The 17,576-nt window shown below is 33.0% G+C and overlaps 1 protein-coding gene across 3 annotated transcripts in view; it reads left to right on the top strand.

The window, feature by feature from the left end:
• The window catches only part of LOC124153793 (complexin), a 348,643-nt gene extending 331,730 nt beyond the window's left edge, over positions 1–16,913 (top strand). For 2 of the 3 annotated variants that reach the window (XM_046527154.1, XM_046527152.1), the window contains exon 4: positions 10,942–16,913. In XM_046527154.1, coding sequence (XP_046383110.1) covers positions 10,942–11,015 — 74 coding nt within the window. In that variant the 3' untranslated portion in view covers positions 11,016–16,913. Of the gene's footprint in view, positions 1–1,884; positions 2,438–10,941 lie in introns of those variants that run through there. The other variant, XM_046527153.1, reaches the window with a different exon arrangement.
• Positions 16,914–17,576: the final 663 nt, after the last annotated feature.

Below are 17,576 nucleotides of genomic sequence, written 5' to 3'. Positions count from 1 at the left end.
CACTGTAGAGCACTTGAGCATGAATTTGCTATAAATCTATGGGTTCTCTTTGGTTTCTTCTTGGAATCCACCTTACTATTAGCATGATGCCTTAATTAGAAACATAGCTTTCTAATGAAAATGACTGTGTTCTACTGAAATGTATGTTTTCTAACTGTGTCATTACTTTGATTCTCATCTGAATGATCTGTTACCTCTTCTGTCACATGGAAAACATTACAATATACAAAAACTTAGAAACAAAAATTGGGCTGTCATGCCATCTTATGGAGGCTTATACTTGTATCTCTCTCAAACTTTCTCAACATCATTTGAGGACATTTACTAGTTGAAGTCATCATCTCTCACGTTGTTGAAGTGATGAAACATACAGCTCAAGACTGTAAAGGCAAAGTTGCATTGAAACTTAATAATGAGGATTATATTCCAGCAAAAAATTGAAATTTGTGTCTATGAGAAACATGCACTCATACCAGAAGAAAAAGAACATGGGTATACATATTTTAATTTGATTATTTTATAATCACCTGGAAGAACAAGCACTTGGAGTACTGTTACATTGAACTCACTAAAATACTACTCACTCACTCAGTAATTCAGCCTGAAGGTTGGTTTGGATTACTACTCAAGTACATTTTTAATGTAAAAAACTAAGGTTATGAGGGTATTGGACTTGGATATTCATGGAAATGCATATTCTCCCCTGATGAAGCCACTCACAACAAAAAACTGACAAGATCAGGAACATTTTCATGCAGAAATACCGAGCCGTGTCTTTTCTTTCTCTCTCTCTCTGCCTATCTCTACGTGAATTTCTGTTTCCTGGCTTCTAACTTGATGCTTTCTGCATGCTCTGGGTGGATGTTCTTTTCCATGGAGCTGATTGATGTTTTGATGGGCATTTATAAATCAAAGTATAAATAATATATAGAAATCTAATTAGCGTGACTTGGCTATAAAATTTATCGGGTAAACATCGTTATCTTTAAAAATGCTTGGGCTAAAGTATTAAGTCAAAAATCAAAGTTTTGAGGAATATATTGTCTTTACTCAAAAATGTATTTTGAGGAACTTATTTATAATATTATGCAGACAAGTTAGCCCAATCCAGCGTGCATTTCTCTCTGTTTCTACATATGTACCAAGATTTCTTATTTATTACCGATAAATGAAAGATATTATTTTACAACCTATGCCAGGCATGAAATTGCCGGCACGAAGCCTTATGCTGATGACAGCTAAATCAGTCCTTATAGGATTTTTTCATCATAGATATTTGCACTTTCTTAGCTTTAATTTACTGAGAAACTATGATTTTTGTGTGGCAACTAGTGTACTTTACGGCAATAATATACTAACTCAGCCTTAATGGTATAGAAAAAAACATGATGAATAAATCATGCAGTGTTAATCCAAAGAATTGCTAATGCTAGCTGGATGGGCTTTACACTTTGTGGCAGATTTTCCTGGCTAACACAAAACTTTCATAGTTTTTTTACTCTCTTGGAGTTCAAATGAGTTTCCAGTGTTTGTCCAGTTAAATGCTTAGTTGAATAGAAAGGAATAATGAGACAGTAATAGTGATTCATTTTGGAATCATATGTTGGCCGAATCCTGGCAAGAACTTTCTAACTCTTTCTTTCAAATGAATGAGAGATTGGAAAGAATAACAAAAACTTATTATATATTTTTTTTCACTTCTGTACAAAGCTTTGTTGGCTCTTTTGATTTACTTTGATGGTATTTTTCCATATTTTTTATGTAATGAGTGAGAAGAATCATATGACAAAAGTTAATTTGACTAAGTACTGAACTGATTTTGATTTAGATAAGCATTCGTAAACAAAATTTATCATGAATCGTGGTGTGGGTGGATATCTCTAGGTCCATGGTGGATGACCTTGGGGGCTGGTTGTCCCACTTGTCGGATGTGTTGAGCGTGACCTGATTTGGCATCGGCAGGTAGCAGAATACAGAGGACTAATAGAAAAGATAACGACGCGTCTCATTAGAGTGGCTGCTACAGATGGAGATGCTGTCCCTCTCCTACCTCTTTGACCCTCTGTGTGTACTTATTATTGCGTGAGAAAATTTATAGGAGACAATCATTGTTAAGGTACTCTACTTCAGATCTTCCATTCTATATACGTCACTTCAGAATTGTAGAATATATCATTGAAGACTGTCATATCTCCTTTGTCAAATGTCAATTTAATGTTTCTTTGCCGTGTTGTTAACTCTAATACTAGGGACTGCCAAGAAGCAAACAATCAATGGTCAAGGAGATTGTCAATAAAAAAAGTCACAACTTTTAAGTACAAATTGGGTAATAAAACCCTCTTCTATATTTCTAATTTTTGTAAAATTCTACTTCTATTTCCTATGTACCTTTACGTGTAGTGTTCGTTAAGCAATAAATGACAATTAATGAAAGTCATTTCATTTTGTTTTTACAATGCCTCATCTGGAAGTGATGATAAAAGTTGTATGTGTCTGACAGGAGTAGTTTGAAAGAAATGCCAAAAACTAAATAAATATTTGAATTTAAAACCATCATAATTGATATTTTCCTGCAATGCAGTCAACAATTCCAAATTTCATGGAGGCTCACAGAAATGACCATTATTTCACTTCAAGAAATGACTATCTTTGATACATATTTCTCAAATTAAAGACTCTGCATGGAGAACTGATAATACCCATGATTGGTTTTCATGATCACGGAAGGTCAAGATGGTATGCTGCTGTATATTGCTTGAAGCAATCAAAGGAGCATTTCCATTGTGATATGAAAGAGTTGTCTGAAGTTCTTCAGCCGTCAGTATAAGTACCAGTACTCATCCAAGAAAATCTAGTAAGGTTTAAATGGTGTATAGAAATTATATCTCTGGGCAGGATGAATTGCATTTGATTGCTTGAGCGTTTTTCATGTCTTTTTAAAAAGATTAACCCTTATGCAATTGGAAACCAACTTCATTTTTTATGTAACCAGCTGCACAGAAATCTTTGATGCATATCTTCCAATTAATAATTTCTCCCTCTTCAGTGTGTATTTCAACCCTCAGAAGATATAGTGCCAGATCAGCAAAACCTGATACATATTATTTTTTAGTCAAGTCCTCCATTACTGGCTTATTATGCTAGGGAGTGAAGTTTATGCATATTTTTCACCTGAAATGTTACCAACTGTAATTATGGTAGCAAAATTCCATGAATTCTGCAGCATGACATCATTGGTTTCATAAAAAACAGCAAAAAATTATCATATGAGGGTCTTTGATAGTATTCAAAATGAAATATATAAATTCCCAAGAAAAGAATCTCAACAAATGCTCAACAGCTACTATCAGCTCAGCCTTCATAAAATATTGACTACTAGAGTTCACAGGTAAAACTACTGTCAGCATGTTCAAGAAAACAAGAATACTTTATATTTCCCCTTAATGTTGGTAAAAAATAACAATGTCATGACTGAGGCATTAACCACTGATATTGGAATGAATTAAGGAAGATTCAGACAGTCATTTTTGCCGTAAAATTTCCTGACGTTCGAAAAGCAGTTTTTGCATCAGATTAAAAGTGTATGGCAAGCTATGACCGCGGAATTTACCAGGAAAATATAATGCCTGAGTCAGAAGAACTTGGATAAGGATATGAGGAAATGTGTAAAATACCTGTTGACGGAGAAGATAGTTGCTCAAAATAAATGTACTCCTGTGATGTTCAACCTCAATAAATAAAATTGTATGTCATAGTTCAAGTATAATAGTAGAGTTTCGAATATGGATTACTGAAGCTATGGGTGCTGTTACTAATTACAATCATATTTTGTAAATGGTAATTTGTTAAAATATGCAAGTCCATCATGAACTAAAATGCTTAATGCTTAAACTTAATAAGCTTACAATGGTAATGTTGGGTATAGGACTTCAGCTTCTTTTTTTTCAAATTGCCTAATCAACAGTTCGGTTTATAAGACATCTAAAATGACGCCATAAGAGTAGGACTTGAAGAGTTATGGTTAACATATAGGCTTAATGATGACTATGGATATTATTTCATTATGGACATTACTTTTGGTGACATTATGGATGGTTAAAGTACATACTAGAGTAAGAAACTTCTTGAGATGTTAGACCCTCAAATAAGATTATCGATTCTTAACTTTTATGCCTCAAAACATCTCTCTTTTAAGTCTTGGTACTGGATTCAGCTACATAGTTACATAATTTGTCCATAAAACTCAAATCTATTGCCAAATGGTCGCATGTTATGCAATATTGGGCTTAATTGGCTGGCCCTAATGAATGGCCTACTGGTATGTTCTTCCAGGCTGATTTTGACAGAATGGCCTTTTTTAATGCATTATATTTATTCCTATACATTTAGCAAGAATTCTAATGCCTTGTGATCAAAAAAGTGCTGGATATATAATGTTTATACTCAGTAATAGGTATTTTACTCAGATGACCAACGAAAAAACAACACTCAAGGGAAGATGTAGCACTTTGCTCATTATTTGAAAGCATACAATGCTTTGGTGAGAAGGTATCACAATTGAATTTTGATTGTTATAAATGAAATGAATATTGTAAAGATTGAGCATAGTTTTACTCTTCTATAGAGCATTCAATGAAAAAGTTTTTATGCATGTATTATTAAAAATACATTATTAATCTTAGTGGATGATGCATATTGAGTAAGCTATGAAATATATTGGGATGGAAAAATCAAAATATAAATCATCCATATAGGCAAATTCTTTAGCCATTGAGAATTAAAAATAAATAATAACGCTAGAAGACTAAGTCCCACTGAATTACTCCAACTAACCTTTGCCAACACTTTATATCCATCTCTATTTACCTCACAACAACAATTCCAAGGTAACATACGTGGATCCACATATTAGAGCATCTATGGGAGAAGCCGTCCAATTTTTTCCAGATAATTTATTTGCATGTATCCTATTCAATCATTGACTGCCACCACCAACCACCTTAAAAGAATACGTATTGAACAAAAATATAATAATTTACTCCTAACTTAATGTAAAGTAAAATATTACTTTTAAGAAGGTAATAATCATATGGTTGACCAAATCATTGTATAAATATGTCATACTATGATGGCTCATAATCTAAAATACCTCTCTTGAAGAGTAAATGTATGTGCATTAACAGTTGAAAGGCATTGCTTACATAAAAAATAGTTAAAGCATGAGGAAAAAAGTAAGTTGTCATTGTTAAGATCTAATCAAAATTTTGTAAAAAAGAGACATAAATCCAGATTTACACTATAAGTAAGTCGTGGGAGAGATAATAAGCTAATATTCTAAGTTAAATTTCTACATTCATTATAAGGCTCTTAAATGACTCTTACAGGTAAAAAATCACTGTCATTTTCATTAATCCCCATTAAGATAATTTTTTTAAATGCATGCTATTTAAGCTGAGAGAAGCACGACAGGCAATTGCACATAACTAGTAGATACATGTAGTATAGAAATAGTGTCATAATGATTGGAGATTCAAAAACTGGTGTTGGTGATGAAGAAATCTTTCACAGATGGTTGATTTAATGTTTTAAACATCATGCACTACATCATTATCCACCCATTTCTTTCATGTACCAGCGGAAAATATGTATTTTTAATTATTTTTATACAATTCATTGAAAACCATATTCCTATTCAAACTGCACTAATAATATTCAACTTCAGAAAAACTAATTTGCATGATTTCACATTCAAAATTAGGAATTGGGAATTTTATTCATTGTGTTTTACAACGATTGGGAATCAAATGAAACTCAAATCTTAGAAACTTCGCTCCTTTTTTCAAAGCAATTTAAGTTCTTTATCATGAACCATAGGGTGGTTTCCTATTATTTTTTTACTGCCTAAATCGAAAGATTATTACACCCGGAGTGCGTATTTCACGCATTTAGATTTTTAAATGACGATATCTATTTTTCGCGATTAAATGAAAAGTGAAAATTTTCAAGCGCGCAAAAACGCGACGCGTAAATATGAATGCCGGAAAATCTCTCCGTGAGACTTATTTCTGGTTCCCGCTGCCCCCCTGTGAGGTGACCTTGAGGCGAGGCTTAGCGCTGATGCGACACAGGATGCTAGCTGGTAGCAGAGTACCCTGCTAGCAGGTAGCGCTTGGTTTGAATAAGGATTATTAATACCTTATCAAACGAAGGGATCTTTCCGACCTTAGCCAGTTTTAATAAGTGATTATTAAGACATGTTTCCCTCAGCTCGGCGCCTCATGCATGCATTGGTAACCTCAGACGATGTATAACTCCTATCTTCTCGTTTAGAAACTAGGTCCCTGTGACGTCACGTGGAGTGGCATCACATGGGCGCCAATCTGGCCCTTTTCAAATGAGGATAAAAATGGACCATTGCCATTCGTCTAGACCGCTATTTCTAAAACGAAATAATTTGTATATTTTGAATACACTAATGGTGGGTAACGAATCGCAATCAATGCTTTTCGTTTTCTTTGATGAAGGAAACTACCCTATTGTTTCTCATGACACCTCAGTCACCTGAATATTATAATCATTTGTATTATTACATTATATATAAGTGCCTATTATCAATTGGGCCAAAATAGCCTCAGAAAATGCTTCAGTAGTTTGGAGCTAAAAGAAATCAGCGACTATGGAATGTGGCAACTGAAACTACTGTCAGCCATTCTTTCCACATCTATTAACCCTTTTGGTGCCAGCCTTTTTTACCTGGTATACACGAAGAATGCCAGGGCTTTTTTGATGAATTTGCACGATTTTGCTTAAAATTTTATAAAAATTCTAATATGAATGTGTTGAAGCTAATTTTTTTTATTTAAACTTCTAACACTTACGTCATTGATTAAAAAGTTTACCTATGTTGTTATCTTTTCTGTACAACTTGGGAAAAATATTTAGTTTTTAAATTAATTTAAATACACCCGACCGATAGATCGGCACGTGTCATTCTTTGCACATACCCCTTGGGCCGATAGATCGGCCGGCTGGCACTGAAAGGGTTAAGCTGTAACACATTGCAATTTAAAACAACATTACAGGGAGCCAAGTGAACACTATTATTTTATTCTGATCTAAACATGTATGGAGAACAAATACTTAGCACTCAATGAGCTATAATATATATGTATGCAGATAATTTATGAATTTTAACCTAGTTAGTTTTTATTTTTTCCATTTAATATGTCACTATTCATAACCAAGGCTGCTTTTGGGTTGCTCCCAAAGCTATGCTCAAAGCTATATTAAACACAGCTATTTGGTTCCAATTAGAAATTTCAAATTTATGAAAAACCCCCATTTGAAAAATATCAAAGCTGTTGATTCCTATTTTAAGATTTTTTTCTAATGCCTTGACCTTAGAAATGATTTCAATCACCAAACATTCTAACGTTAAACACTTACAGATTCAATCCAATACAGCAAAAAATTCTCTTAATAATTTTTTTACAGAAATACTAGCCTTTTGGAGAAAAAAAATTTAGGCGCAATGAGGGTCACAGATATGCCAGGATAAAAAGCCTGTGCTAAACATACTATTACTTTCCTTTGCGTCCTTGGTAATTACTCCTATTTAGTTACATGGCAATAATTTGCTTTATTGTGTTATTATACATGATTACTTAAAGAGCAAATACTTAATCACTAATGCTCATTATGGGTATCAAATTCTAAAAAATGTTACAATCGGAAACATAGTAGGTTGAAAAAGATGCCTTTTAGGAGTAATAACAGTGCAAAATCATGGCTCTAACACCTTGGAGCTGACCAAGAAGCTCAAAAATATGACATTTCAGTGCAAATTTCATCTTTTTAGGTAAGAAAATACATTTGATTAAATGACTGTTTTAATGTGTTTGGATTAAAAAACTTTTATGAGGTATTAATGCTAGTTACGACATGATATCATTATTTTAAAATTTTTTAGAACAGAATGAAAAACAGGAGCTCCTCTCTAGTTCAGTTTGAGTGAATTACTCACGACTCACCACCGTTAGACGGCTGCTCTTTGGTCGATAAACAATTATATAATTTACAATATTTACCAGCAAACTACAGGTATAGAATAAATTATTAGTTATTAGTTTCTATTGTTCACAAATATAATACATACTAACATGTTATGGTAGATAAATAACGATGGCATTTCAGGCATCAATTCTACGTGATTTGAAAGAAAAGAGAAAATTGAAGAACACAGACCATGCAATATGATGCTTAATCAATAAAAAATTAACTAAATAAGTTTTTAAATGTACTTACGAATCACTATTTTCATACTTGGGTATTGTCTGACGAAACTAACTCAGCTTTCAGAAACTTTTCGTTCACTTGGTTGAATATTCAATGCAAATGTGAGCTTTAGAGTGCGAAATAATGAGTAATAAACTCTCAACATAAAAAGTACTTGCTATTTTTCACTAGAAATTTAATTTCACAACCGGTTTCTATACATATTTTATTATATCCAGGTCTGAAGACCCATTAGGTTTTAAGATAAAAAATCTATCTTAACCTGTAGTGAGGTTAAATTATTTGTACAAAATTGCCAATAATATTTAATTTATTAAAATGCTAGAAGTCCACAATATTAAGCTTGAAAAACCCTTCATTAGGAATATAAAATCATATGCCCACTCAGAATATGTAACATTATAATTATCAAAGCATTAGATGAATGATGAGTTAATATATTTCAGGAATCACTCTTTTCATTCTTGGAAAAATTATTGATAAAACTTACTCAGCTTCCTGAAGCTTTGTCCACTGCAGATAATAGTTGTCACTCCTTGCGTATAAAAAATATACTAAGCATAAAAATGGGAGAAAATTCGCATAGCAACTTTTTCCCCATGTTAAATTAAGGGGAAATCACCCTCTTTTGCAGCCTTTTTTTCAACTCTTTCAAAGCATTTGACAAAAATAAAAGTATACATATTCCATATGCCCATTTTTATTTTTTACAATGGTAGGCACCACTTCTGTTTCAAGCCAACTGTTATCTTTGGATATTAACTCAAATTGATGGAGCAAAGAAGAGCACTGCAAACATACACCTAGAATCAATATATGTATACATATGTAGATACAACAACAAAGACATCATGAATTCAAATATTAGATGAAAAATCTACACAACAGCCTTAGTTACATAAAAGTTACAAAAAAATATTGACATGACTACAGTAGGAGACATGCAAAGAGAGCGAAGGGGTCACTGAAACAAATATCATGTACTTTTAATGATCCAGCATGATCCTGAGCTCCTTATACATCATGATGATACATTCCCTAAAAAATTATTGTGCGCAGAGATGACTCAATTAAAAATTCAGTAACTTCACCCTTTCGTTCACAATTAACAGTTTATTAATAGTGCTTGAATTTAGGCTAACAATTTAATTTTCCTGTCCACATTATTTCTCATTATCTGTTTCCTAGTCTTCAGGTAAAACTCGTATGGCTAGGTATTGTTTTCTCCCTTTTATTGACCTATAGTGTAGAAGTATGCTATTATTATTATTTCTGCAAACTAACATTGTTACATCATATTCTTACAATGATAAGTACCCTTATTACCACTAACATATCTGTGCTACAAAATATTGGGAAATGATTGAACTGTGGCTGTTATCTCTTGTGTAGTACTTTTGCCAGGTAAGACCTTGTATGATATGTATCAAATACGATTAAAAAAATGCTCAAACTGTGAACAGTGTACTGTCAACACTCTATCCAGATTTTGCTCAATGATCTTGAAAATATACATATATTGCTTGCTACCATTATTTCCATCATTTCCCAATGACAGAGCATTGCAAGAAATATTCCCTATCAAAATTTCATAGAAAAGGAGTGTGGAGGAATTGAGATTGGAGGAAAAAAGGACTATCTGAGCTGTTATTTCATAGAAATATATGCTCCATATGGACATTAACTAGGTATGAAACTACCTATTTTATCCCATTTCTATCAAAAAATTCAAACATTAAACAATTATAAAATTTAACTATTCTATTGAAAATTACATGACACTAAAAATGGCTGGAAAATATTAAAGAACTACCTAAATTAGATTTATCTTCATAATATGAATGCAGGTAATTTTAATGGAAATTTATGAAAACCTTGAAAATTCTACAAGACAACCACAGATGACGATGACATCTGACTATGGTTAAGATAAGTTATTATCTATCATGGGTACTTCATGTATAACCTATCATCCCCTAATATTTCAGTTCCTACTGAGCTACAGCCTTGCCCCAAATAAAATGTCAAAACAAGTTCTCAGTTAATTAATGTCAATATAATGATGAATTACGCAAATCACAGATCTTATATTAGCTTATGATTAAAACCCAGCATAAAACCATATAGAAAAGTATGTTTCCCTTCTACAATAATGAGGAAATAAATGGTTTACCAAGTTCATAGAGGACAAATATTTTTAGCTGATTTTTATATTGGTTGAATGGAGTTCAAAAGAAATCCCATAAGTTGATATAATAGGATTCTGGTAGCAATGTCAGTTTGCAGTCAAGGTAAGCATGCCTTGCTCATTCCTAATTTTTTGTAACCATCATTTCATCATTTTGAGCAGTCATTTTATTTGCCATGTATTGTGAATGTGATTGAAACAGATGTCTCATCAGCATCATCACCTAGAGGATATTCCTCCAATACACAAGTAGTAGCACTCCTTTGCACTTATACCTGCCATTACAATGCTGAAGACTCATTCAGTTGCTTAGCATGAATTCACTTGACTCTTTTTATATGAGTAGCATGACGAATCAGACGCAAAAAAATATAAAATGAAATTCTCATGCTAGTATAGCTCCATCCTAATGTTAAATGATCTCTACGTACTGAAATCTTACTTTGCTTTTTTTTCAGAACTGAAGAACTCTATAGAGACACAAGTGAATGAAATCAAGTCCCAAATTGAAAGCAAATGTTCCCTACAGTGAGAGCATCTGCCTCCTACCTCGAAGATGGCTGCTGAGGAGGGATTCCACATTGCAATACAAATATCCCTTAACCCGTACTCCCCTCCTAGCCCAACCTCTCACTTATCCAACACCAAAAACAAATGTATTTCCCTGGCCCCTTCCTTTGTTGGTTCAAAGTTAGAGGGGGAATTCAGTGGCACTGTTAAAAAAATATTGCTTTGTTATTCGCTGTATTTTTTCAGCTAGTATTACAACACCACCATCCTGGTAAACCAAAGATCTGAGGAAGTTTTGTTTTGTTCTCACTCCAGTGCTGGAAAATAATAGCCTCCCCAGTTAAGACAAGAGAAAAAAAGTGCTGAAAACTGCGACCGCATAAGTTTGAATTACCATTCGTTCCGTAAAAATTTTTATTGTTGAAAGGATAGTATTGTGGGTATGATACATACGAAAAATCAGGAGACCTTTTAATAAAGAAAGTGACAGGTAGGCATCAATCCCAACGAAGGCCATTACAGAAGAGATTTAGAATTTTCAATGAAAATTGTTATTATTATTAGAAACATCAATGAGTCGGGTTGTTTGCATTGATAATATCCCAAAACATAGCTGGAACTAACCGAGGAGTTGGCAAATTGAGTTATGTTGGTGACTGCGAGAGAGAAAAAGAGGCATTTCTTCAAAATGATTAACCTTATGTATAGTTTGTAAAATGCTGCATGAGTGGTAATGTTCAGAATCTTAATCTGTAATGACCTACTTGTTTGTTTAGACCACAGGACTTGTTTAAACTGGACCGATGATAAGGCTTGAATGGGATGTGTGTGACTGCCGATAATAATGTTAAGATATGTTACATAGCAAATTTTAAAAAATGTGTGTGTGAGCGAGTGTTTTCCCAAAACAAAGAAAATTTAAGGTTTTTGTACCCTCAGTTATTTTGCATGAGAGTTTTATACTAGATTTTGAAGAAACTAATAAAAAAAGAAAGGAATTGGTAGTTGGAGATAATATGTGAGGAAACATCCTAACTCATGCCTTCTTGGCTGTTTTTACACTTGGAAACCTATGTGTTAGATTTTGTACAATGATCACAATGTTGGACTTGCGCCAGAGCTGGCTTCTTAAATCATTTGTGTGGATTCAGAGTTTTCAATGTTAATTAGTATGATATGTTTTATTTCTAAAGAGTGATTCCATCAAATATTTTTTTTCAACTTAAAATGAATATTCTCTATTCCTTCCTTCCACTCTCAGGCTTATTACTCTTTTTAATTTTCTCTGGGTGTGTGCATGGTTGTTGTTTGAAAGCAATGTAGACGTGTTGTCATAGCCCAACCTATGAATTAAATTAACTCTTTTGAAGCACTTTCTCAAGTGTTATCATGACCTCTGTCTCTTTCTCTCTCTACTGTGTGTGCAATTTTCTCTATGCAGTTTATAGCGTGATCTTCTACATTGTTCTCTCTTTGTGTAAATTGCCCTCACTATGACTTATAGTAAGGGTGTAGCCAAAGCTTATACTCACTATCAAACGTTACGGTCTGCCCTCAACATCTCATTATGTGAAAATTTTGTTGGTGTACAAAATTACGGTTTAATTTGCAAGAATTTCCTTCTGTAATGCAACATCAATGTACCCTGATTTAGGGGACATTTAATGGACCAATACTTTTTTTTTTAAGCATTGCCTACGTTGGAATCTCCTTCTTGGTAACTTCTCCCATTCCCCATCATATCAAACTCAATGTCTGCATTTTGCTTGATAAGCATGATGCAAGTGTCATACATTCAGGAATATATTAATACCTTAATTGAGATTGACCATAGACTTAAAGCAGCCAATTTTCGTGAAAGTTCATGATGTCAATTATGTTAGTCATTTGATAGATTTGTTTAGCATAATACCTTCAAAAATTTTAATGATTGCAGAAATTAGTTTTGCATCTTTCATTCATATTCAGATAAAGTCAAAACTAGGATGCATGTGTAATATTTGTGTGTATGCATATAAATTTTGTGTATAGAGTAAGGAGCATATCTGAGTTGCTTGAAAGATGCTGTCAGTACCAATGATTGCATATTTTTGTTTTTTTTTACACTTAACTGCTGACAAAATGCAATGATTTTGTTTAGATGATTGGCCAAATTTTTAGTAAGCTTTGGAAAGTTTTTCCAGGAAGGAGAATACTGGTTGACTGAATATCAGTGGCATATGCAACCATATCAACAATCACATTTTGCAAATGGCATAAGTCACTCCTATAGTAAAATCATATGGATGAAAAGAGCAGTGATTGCAGTTCATGATAGGAATAATTAAATGAAATTCTGTTCACATCTTAATGCAAATCATACATTTGGTCCATCTTATCTACTGATATTTTGATGCTATTTAAATTTCCAAATATTTTAATTATAAATAAGAGACCTTTGGTGTCAATTAGTTTACGATGCATATTACACATAGTTTGACATTTAGTTATACATTTAGGTTATCTTTTGAAAGAGCTAGGGATATATAATGAAAGCAAAGAAACCTTAATTAATTTTAGCCATAGAATCAAGTTCTATTACCTGCCCATACTATTTTCCATCTATCATCTGTGTGTCACAAAGCATAGTTAGAATAATTGGCTTTTCATCAAGCATAAGTCATTGACCAAGCCTAAGTTTATGGTTGAATTTTCTTAGTCACTGTAAAGTAACAAATTGTTTTCATTATTATTATTTATATGGGGCGATAAAAGTAATTTGAATCATACGCATAAAATATTACTTATAAAATTATTTTTTTATCTTTTTTGAAGCATTGGTCAAAATTTTAGTTTCCAAAAGTTAAATTAAACTACTTTTATCAATCGGTTGAACAAATAGTATCATCAGAGGTATTATTCCTCTTAATCATGCATGACAATTAAGCATGAACTGATAAAAATTATATATAGGTCATCATCGGTAAATATTTTTCAATATAGAGATGCTCCTTAGTCAAAGTTATCGGTAATGCTGCAGCATATGTACATTTTATTTTTTTATTTTATTTGAAAGATAAAATCCTACTAGGAATACTCCACATAGGAAGTCTGTGAATTTTGTGATTCTCATTATTGTTGGGGACCATGGCATTCTATTTTCTTCAGAGGCAGAAAAATGTATCACATGGTTTTTAAATTATGCAGCTAATCACAGATATTTAAACAATTCCATTTTCGTAAAGTTTTCCATACTGTGAAATAGTTTTAACAAGGAAAGACGTACCCAAACATTATTTTTTGTATTACCAAATACAAACTTTTTCGTTTAGTTTGTGCAGAAATAAACTCACATGCAAATGGATAATTAGGCTACTAATACAACATCATACTCATGTAGGTATATGAAATTGGGTGGGTGTGTTTGGGAGATGTGGTTTTTGCATTAGGAAATAGAGCTGAATTTACATGCATGCACATGTTTTAATCTTGCATTTCGCTGGATTCCTATTTCACAACAAATGTTAATATAAACTCCTATAAATATTTCTGTTTCCTTCATTGGATTTCAGTATTATTTGATTGGCACTTTTGGTTCTTGCAACTTTGATGGCATTGCATACGTAGGCATATGTGTTTCCTGAAACCTGCTACGTGACCTTAAACCTTCTACTGGTATATCAGTAAAATTATTTTGCCTTGATAAGAGCATAACATTAATGGCAATGTTTGTTTCCTGGTGTCACTCAATGTTTTCCTTGTCAGATTTCTAATGTAAAAAAATAAGTTTTTGCATTCATAAATAGTTGTTCTCTGTGTACTCATAGCTGTTTCTTCTTCCTTGGAAGTCTACTCTATTTGATTCATTCATCTTTATTTACTTGCATAGTTCACTCTTGTTGAATATTTTACTTTTTACTCAACAATATTTCTCAGAATTTCCTAATTTCTTTTCTTCATTGACTTCATTTTGAGTTGCATTTTTAAGCAGGTTACATTGAAAGAGATGAAAACTCAAAGACCTGTGATAGAAAAAAATGATGTTTCTAAATTATGAATCATAAAATATTAGATTGATTAGTAAGGAAATGTTTTTTGCATTGGAATTTCAATTTTTTGAGACATAATCTTTTTTTCATCAACTTTCGTTAATCAATATGAGCATGCTTTAATATCTGGGTGTAAAAAGCATTTCATATTTGTACAGTGATGAAATTATTTAAATGTAATAAAACAGTAAGATATTAAATATTGTTGTAAAAGTGAAATAATAGCTGATGGACGTTGAAGAGTTTGTTTTTAAGGTTACTATCAATACAGGGTCAACAAAGCAGCAGGTTTAGTGGTAAAAATGCTTGGAAATTTTTTTTCCAAAAGATCATAATTCTTGATTTTGCTGGCAACTTTTCTGCGGCTTGGGGTATGTGAGATTTTTAATTGGTAAATTGGATCTATACTGCCTTTAAGTTTTAATTATTTACTCAAATATTTAGAGGAACTATTAAAATGAAAGCCGAAAACAATCATCGAATCTTGTTATATACCAGGGCTATAATTGTTCAAAGCCCTTACATTATAAAAATGATAAGGGGGACTATCAGTTACTGTAGATAGTTGTATTTTTGGTTTTGTACCCATGATGTGGCTATGGAAAAATACATAGAATGTTAACTCATAAGGATTGTGAGGAATCACTATATTTGGCATATTTCCCTTTCTATGAGAATGGGAATTTGAGGAGTGTTGGTAAATTACTAAACAGATGTGACTTGTGTTGATTCTAAACTAGAAGTTGTATTGAGGAGCCTGTTTGTTTTGGATAGGAGGTGAAATGAAGAAGGATGAAGTTGTTGTTACTATTGTTGTTAGTTATAATATTGCAAAAATTGCTGTGAATTTAAGAAAGAGAAACTTGCATAAATATGAAAAATCATTCACAGAATTGTAGTGACCCAAATGTTAGCCTTACTTTGACAGATGTTTGATACTTTTAGCTAGTACATGTCACACTAAAATCATTCCTCAGTCCCAACTTAACAAATGAAATATTCCATTCTGAGATCATTTTTTTAAATGATGCCACAAAAATGTGACTCTCTTGATGATATGGCTTAAAATGCATTGACATCTGTCAATCAAAAGGCTAAAACTTGGCATAATTGAGCATCACGGCAGCCAACTTTTACTGAATGGTACACCATATTCATCATTCACTCAGAAATGACCATTTTGTAAAACATTCCTCATGTAAAATCTCTCCATTATCATTGGAAAGAAATTATAACCTATAGATAAATTACATGCTGCCATATGATTTGCTTTTATGAAATGTACCTTATTGTCTGATTACCTTATGGATAACCACTGATATAATCATTGAATTATGGTTTGTGTCATGTAAATAATCATCTGCATGAACCACAAAATGTGTACTTGATCCATTGAACATACCTACTAGTTTCATTTACAGCAAGCCCTGCTAATCAGCAATCAGCATTTTTGGATACTTTATAAAAATATTGTGAATGTGATGGAAATTATGTTTTTAACTAGAGAAGTGAAATACCATGACACAACTGTATAGATCAGATTTAAATCATTTAATGCTACACATGTACGCAAAAAAATACATAAATGAAAGTACCTTTTGAGCCTTATAAAACAAGATGCTAGTGTGTGTGCATTTGTATATATACATGAATATATATTGTTCCTGTGATTGCGAGAGTAGAAAACACATAGACATAGCTATCTGGCAGCCTTTACATAGGAAAAATAAATTAAAAAGTAAATTTGGACTTCAAGTTAAAATAGTCTGTCATTGTGAAATTACTCTCAAAAACCTGCATGCTCTCTCCCACACCTTCCAACAGAGTGCCAACTGTCTCTGTTGGGAATCCATTTAAGAACTGACAAATTAAATAAAAAAAATATACATAACCATGATGCCTTTTATTTTAATCTACCTTGAATCAGCTGCACACCATTATATGTATTCATAAAACTACAACCTTAAGATTGGTATACTGCTACCCTACATTTCTTCCTTTCCCTAAATTGTTCCTTCAGTTCCCTGATGTTTTTCCTCCCTGTTATCTTCCATATCTGTCCCAAGTGTACATACTTATCTCAAGGTCTTCCTCAGGATATTTTTCCTTCAATCTTTCTCTTGGCTTATTTCCAAGCATAATTGCTCTGTCTAATGGCGTGACCTATCCACCACGTCCTTCTGTGGCATATGTTGCCAGGCACCCCCTTAGCTATGTCACCCAGGTTAGCTAAGGGGGCGACCAAACCCCCGGATCCCTGTTTAAATGGGGGGTATTTTACACCAAATCCCCTGGAGAGGGGGCGACACAACAGCAGTTTGTCCGGGTAAGTATTTTGCCTTGAGTCGGCCCTGTACGCTGCTCAACAGTTCTCCTTCTCCTATTCCTCAGTACACCACCTCGTTTCTCACCCTGTCCATCCATTTGATCTACAGTCATTAGCCGCCAGCAGTAGGTTTCAAAGGCTTCAAGTATTTACTGGTTAGCTTTTCTGAGTGGAGTGCCACTGTGCATACAAATGTTTCCACACATTGCATATTTCCTTCAACTCTATT

The sequence above is a fragment of the Ischnura elegans genome, chromosome 2 (assembly GCF_921293095.1).
Source record: "Ischnura elegans chromosome 2, ioIscEleg1.1, whole genome shotgun sequence".
Lineage (NCBI taxonomy): Eukaryota > Metazoa > Arthropoda > Insecta > Odonata > Coenagrionidae > Ischnura > Ischnura elegans.
Note: the sequence above shows the minus strand (reverse complement) of the source record. Positions and strands in the feature narration are given on the sequence as shown.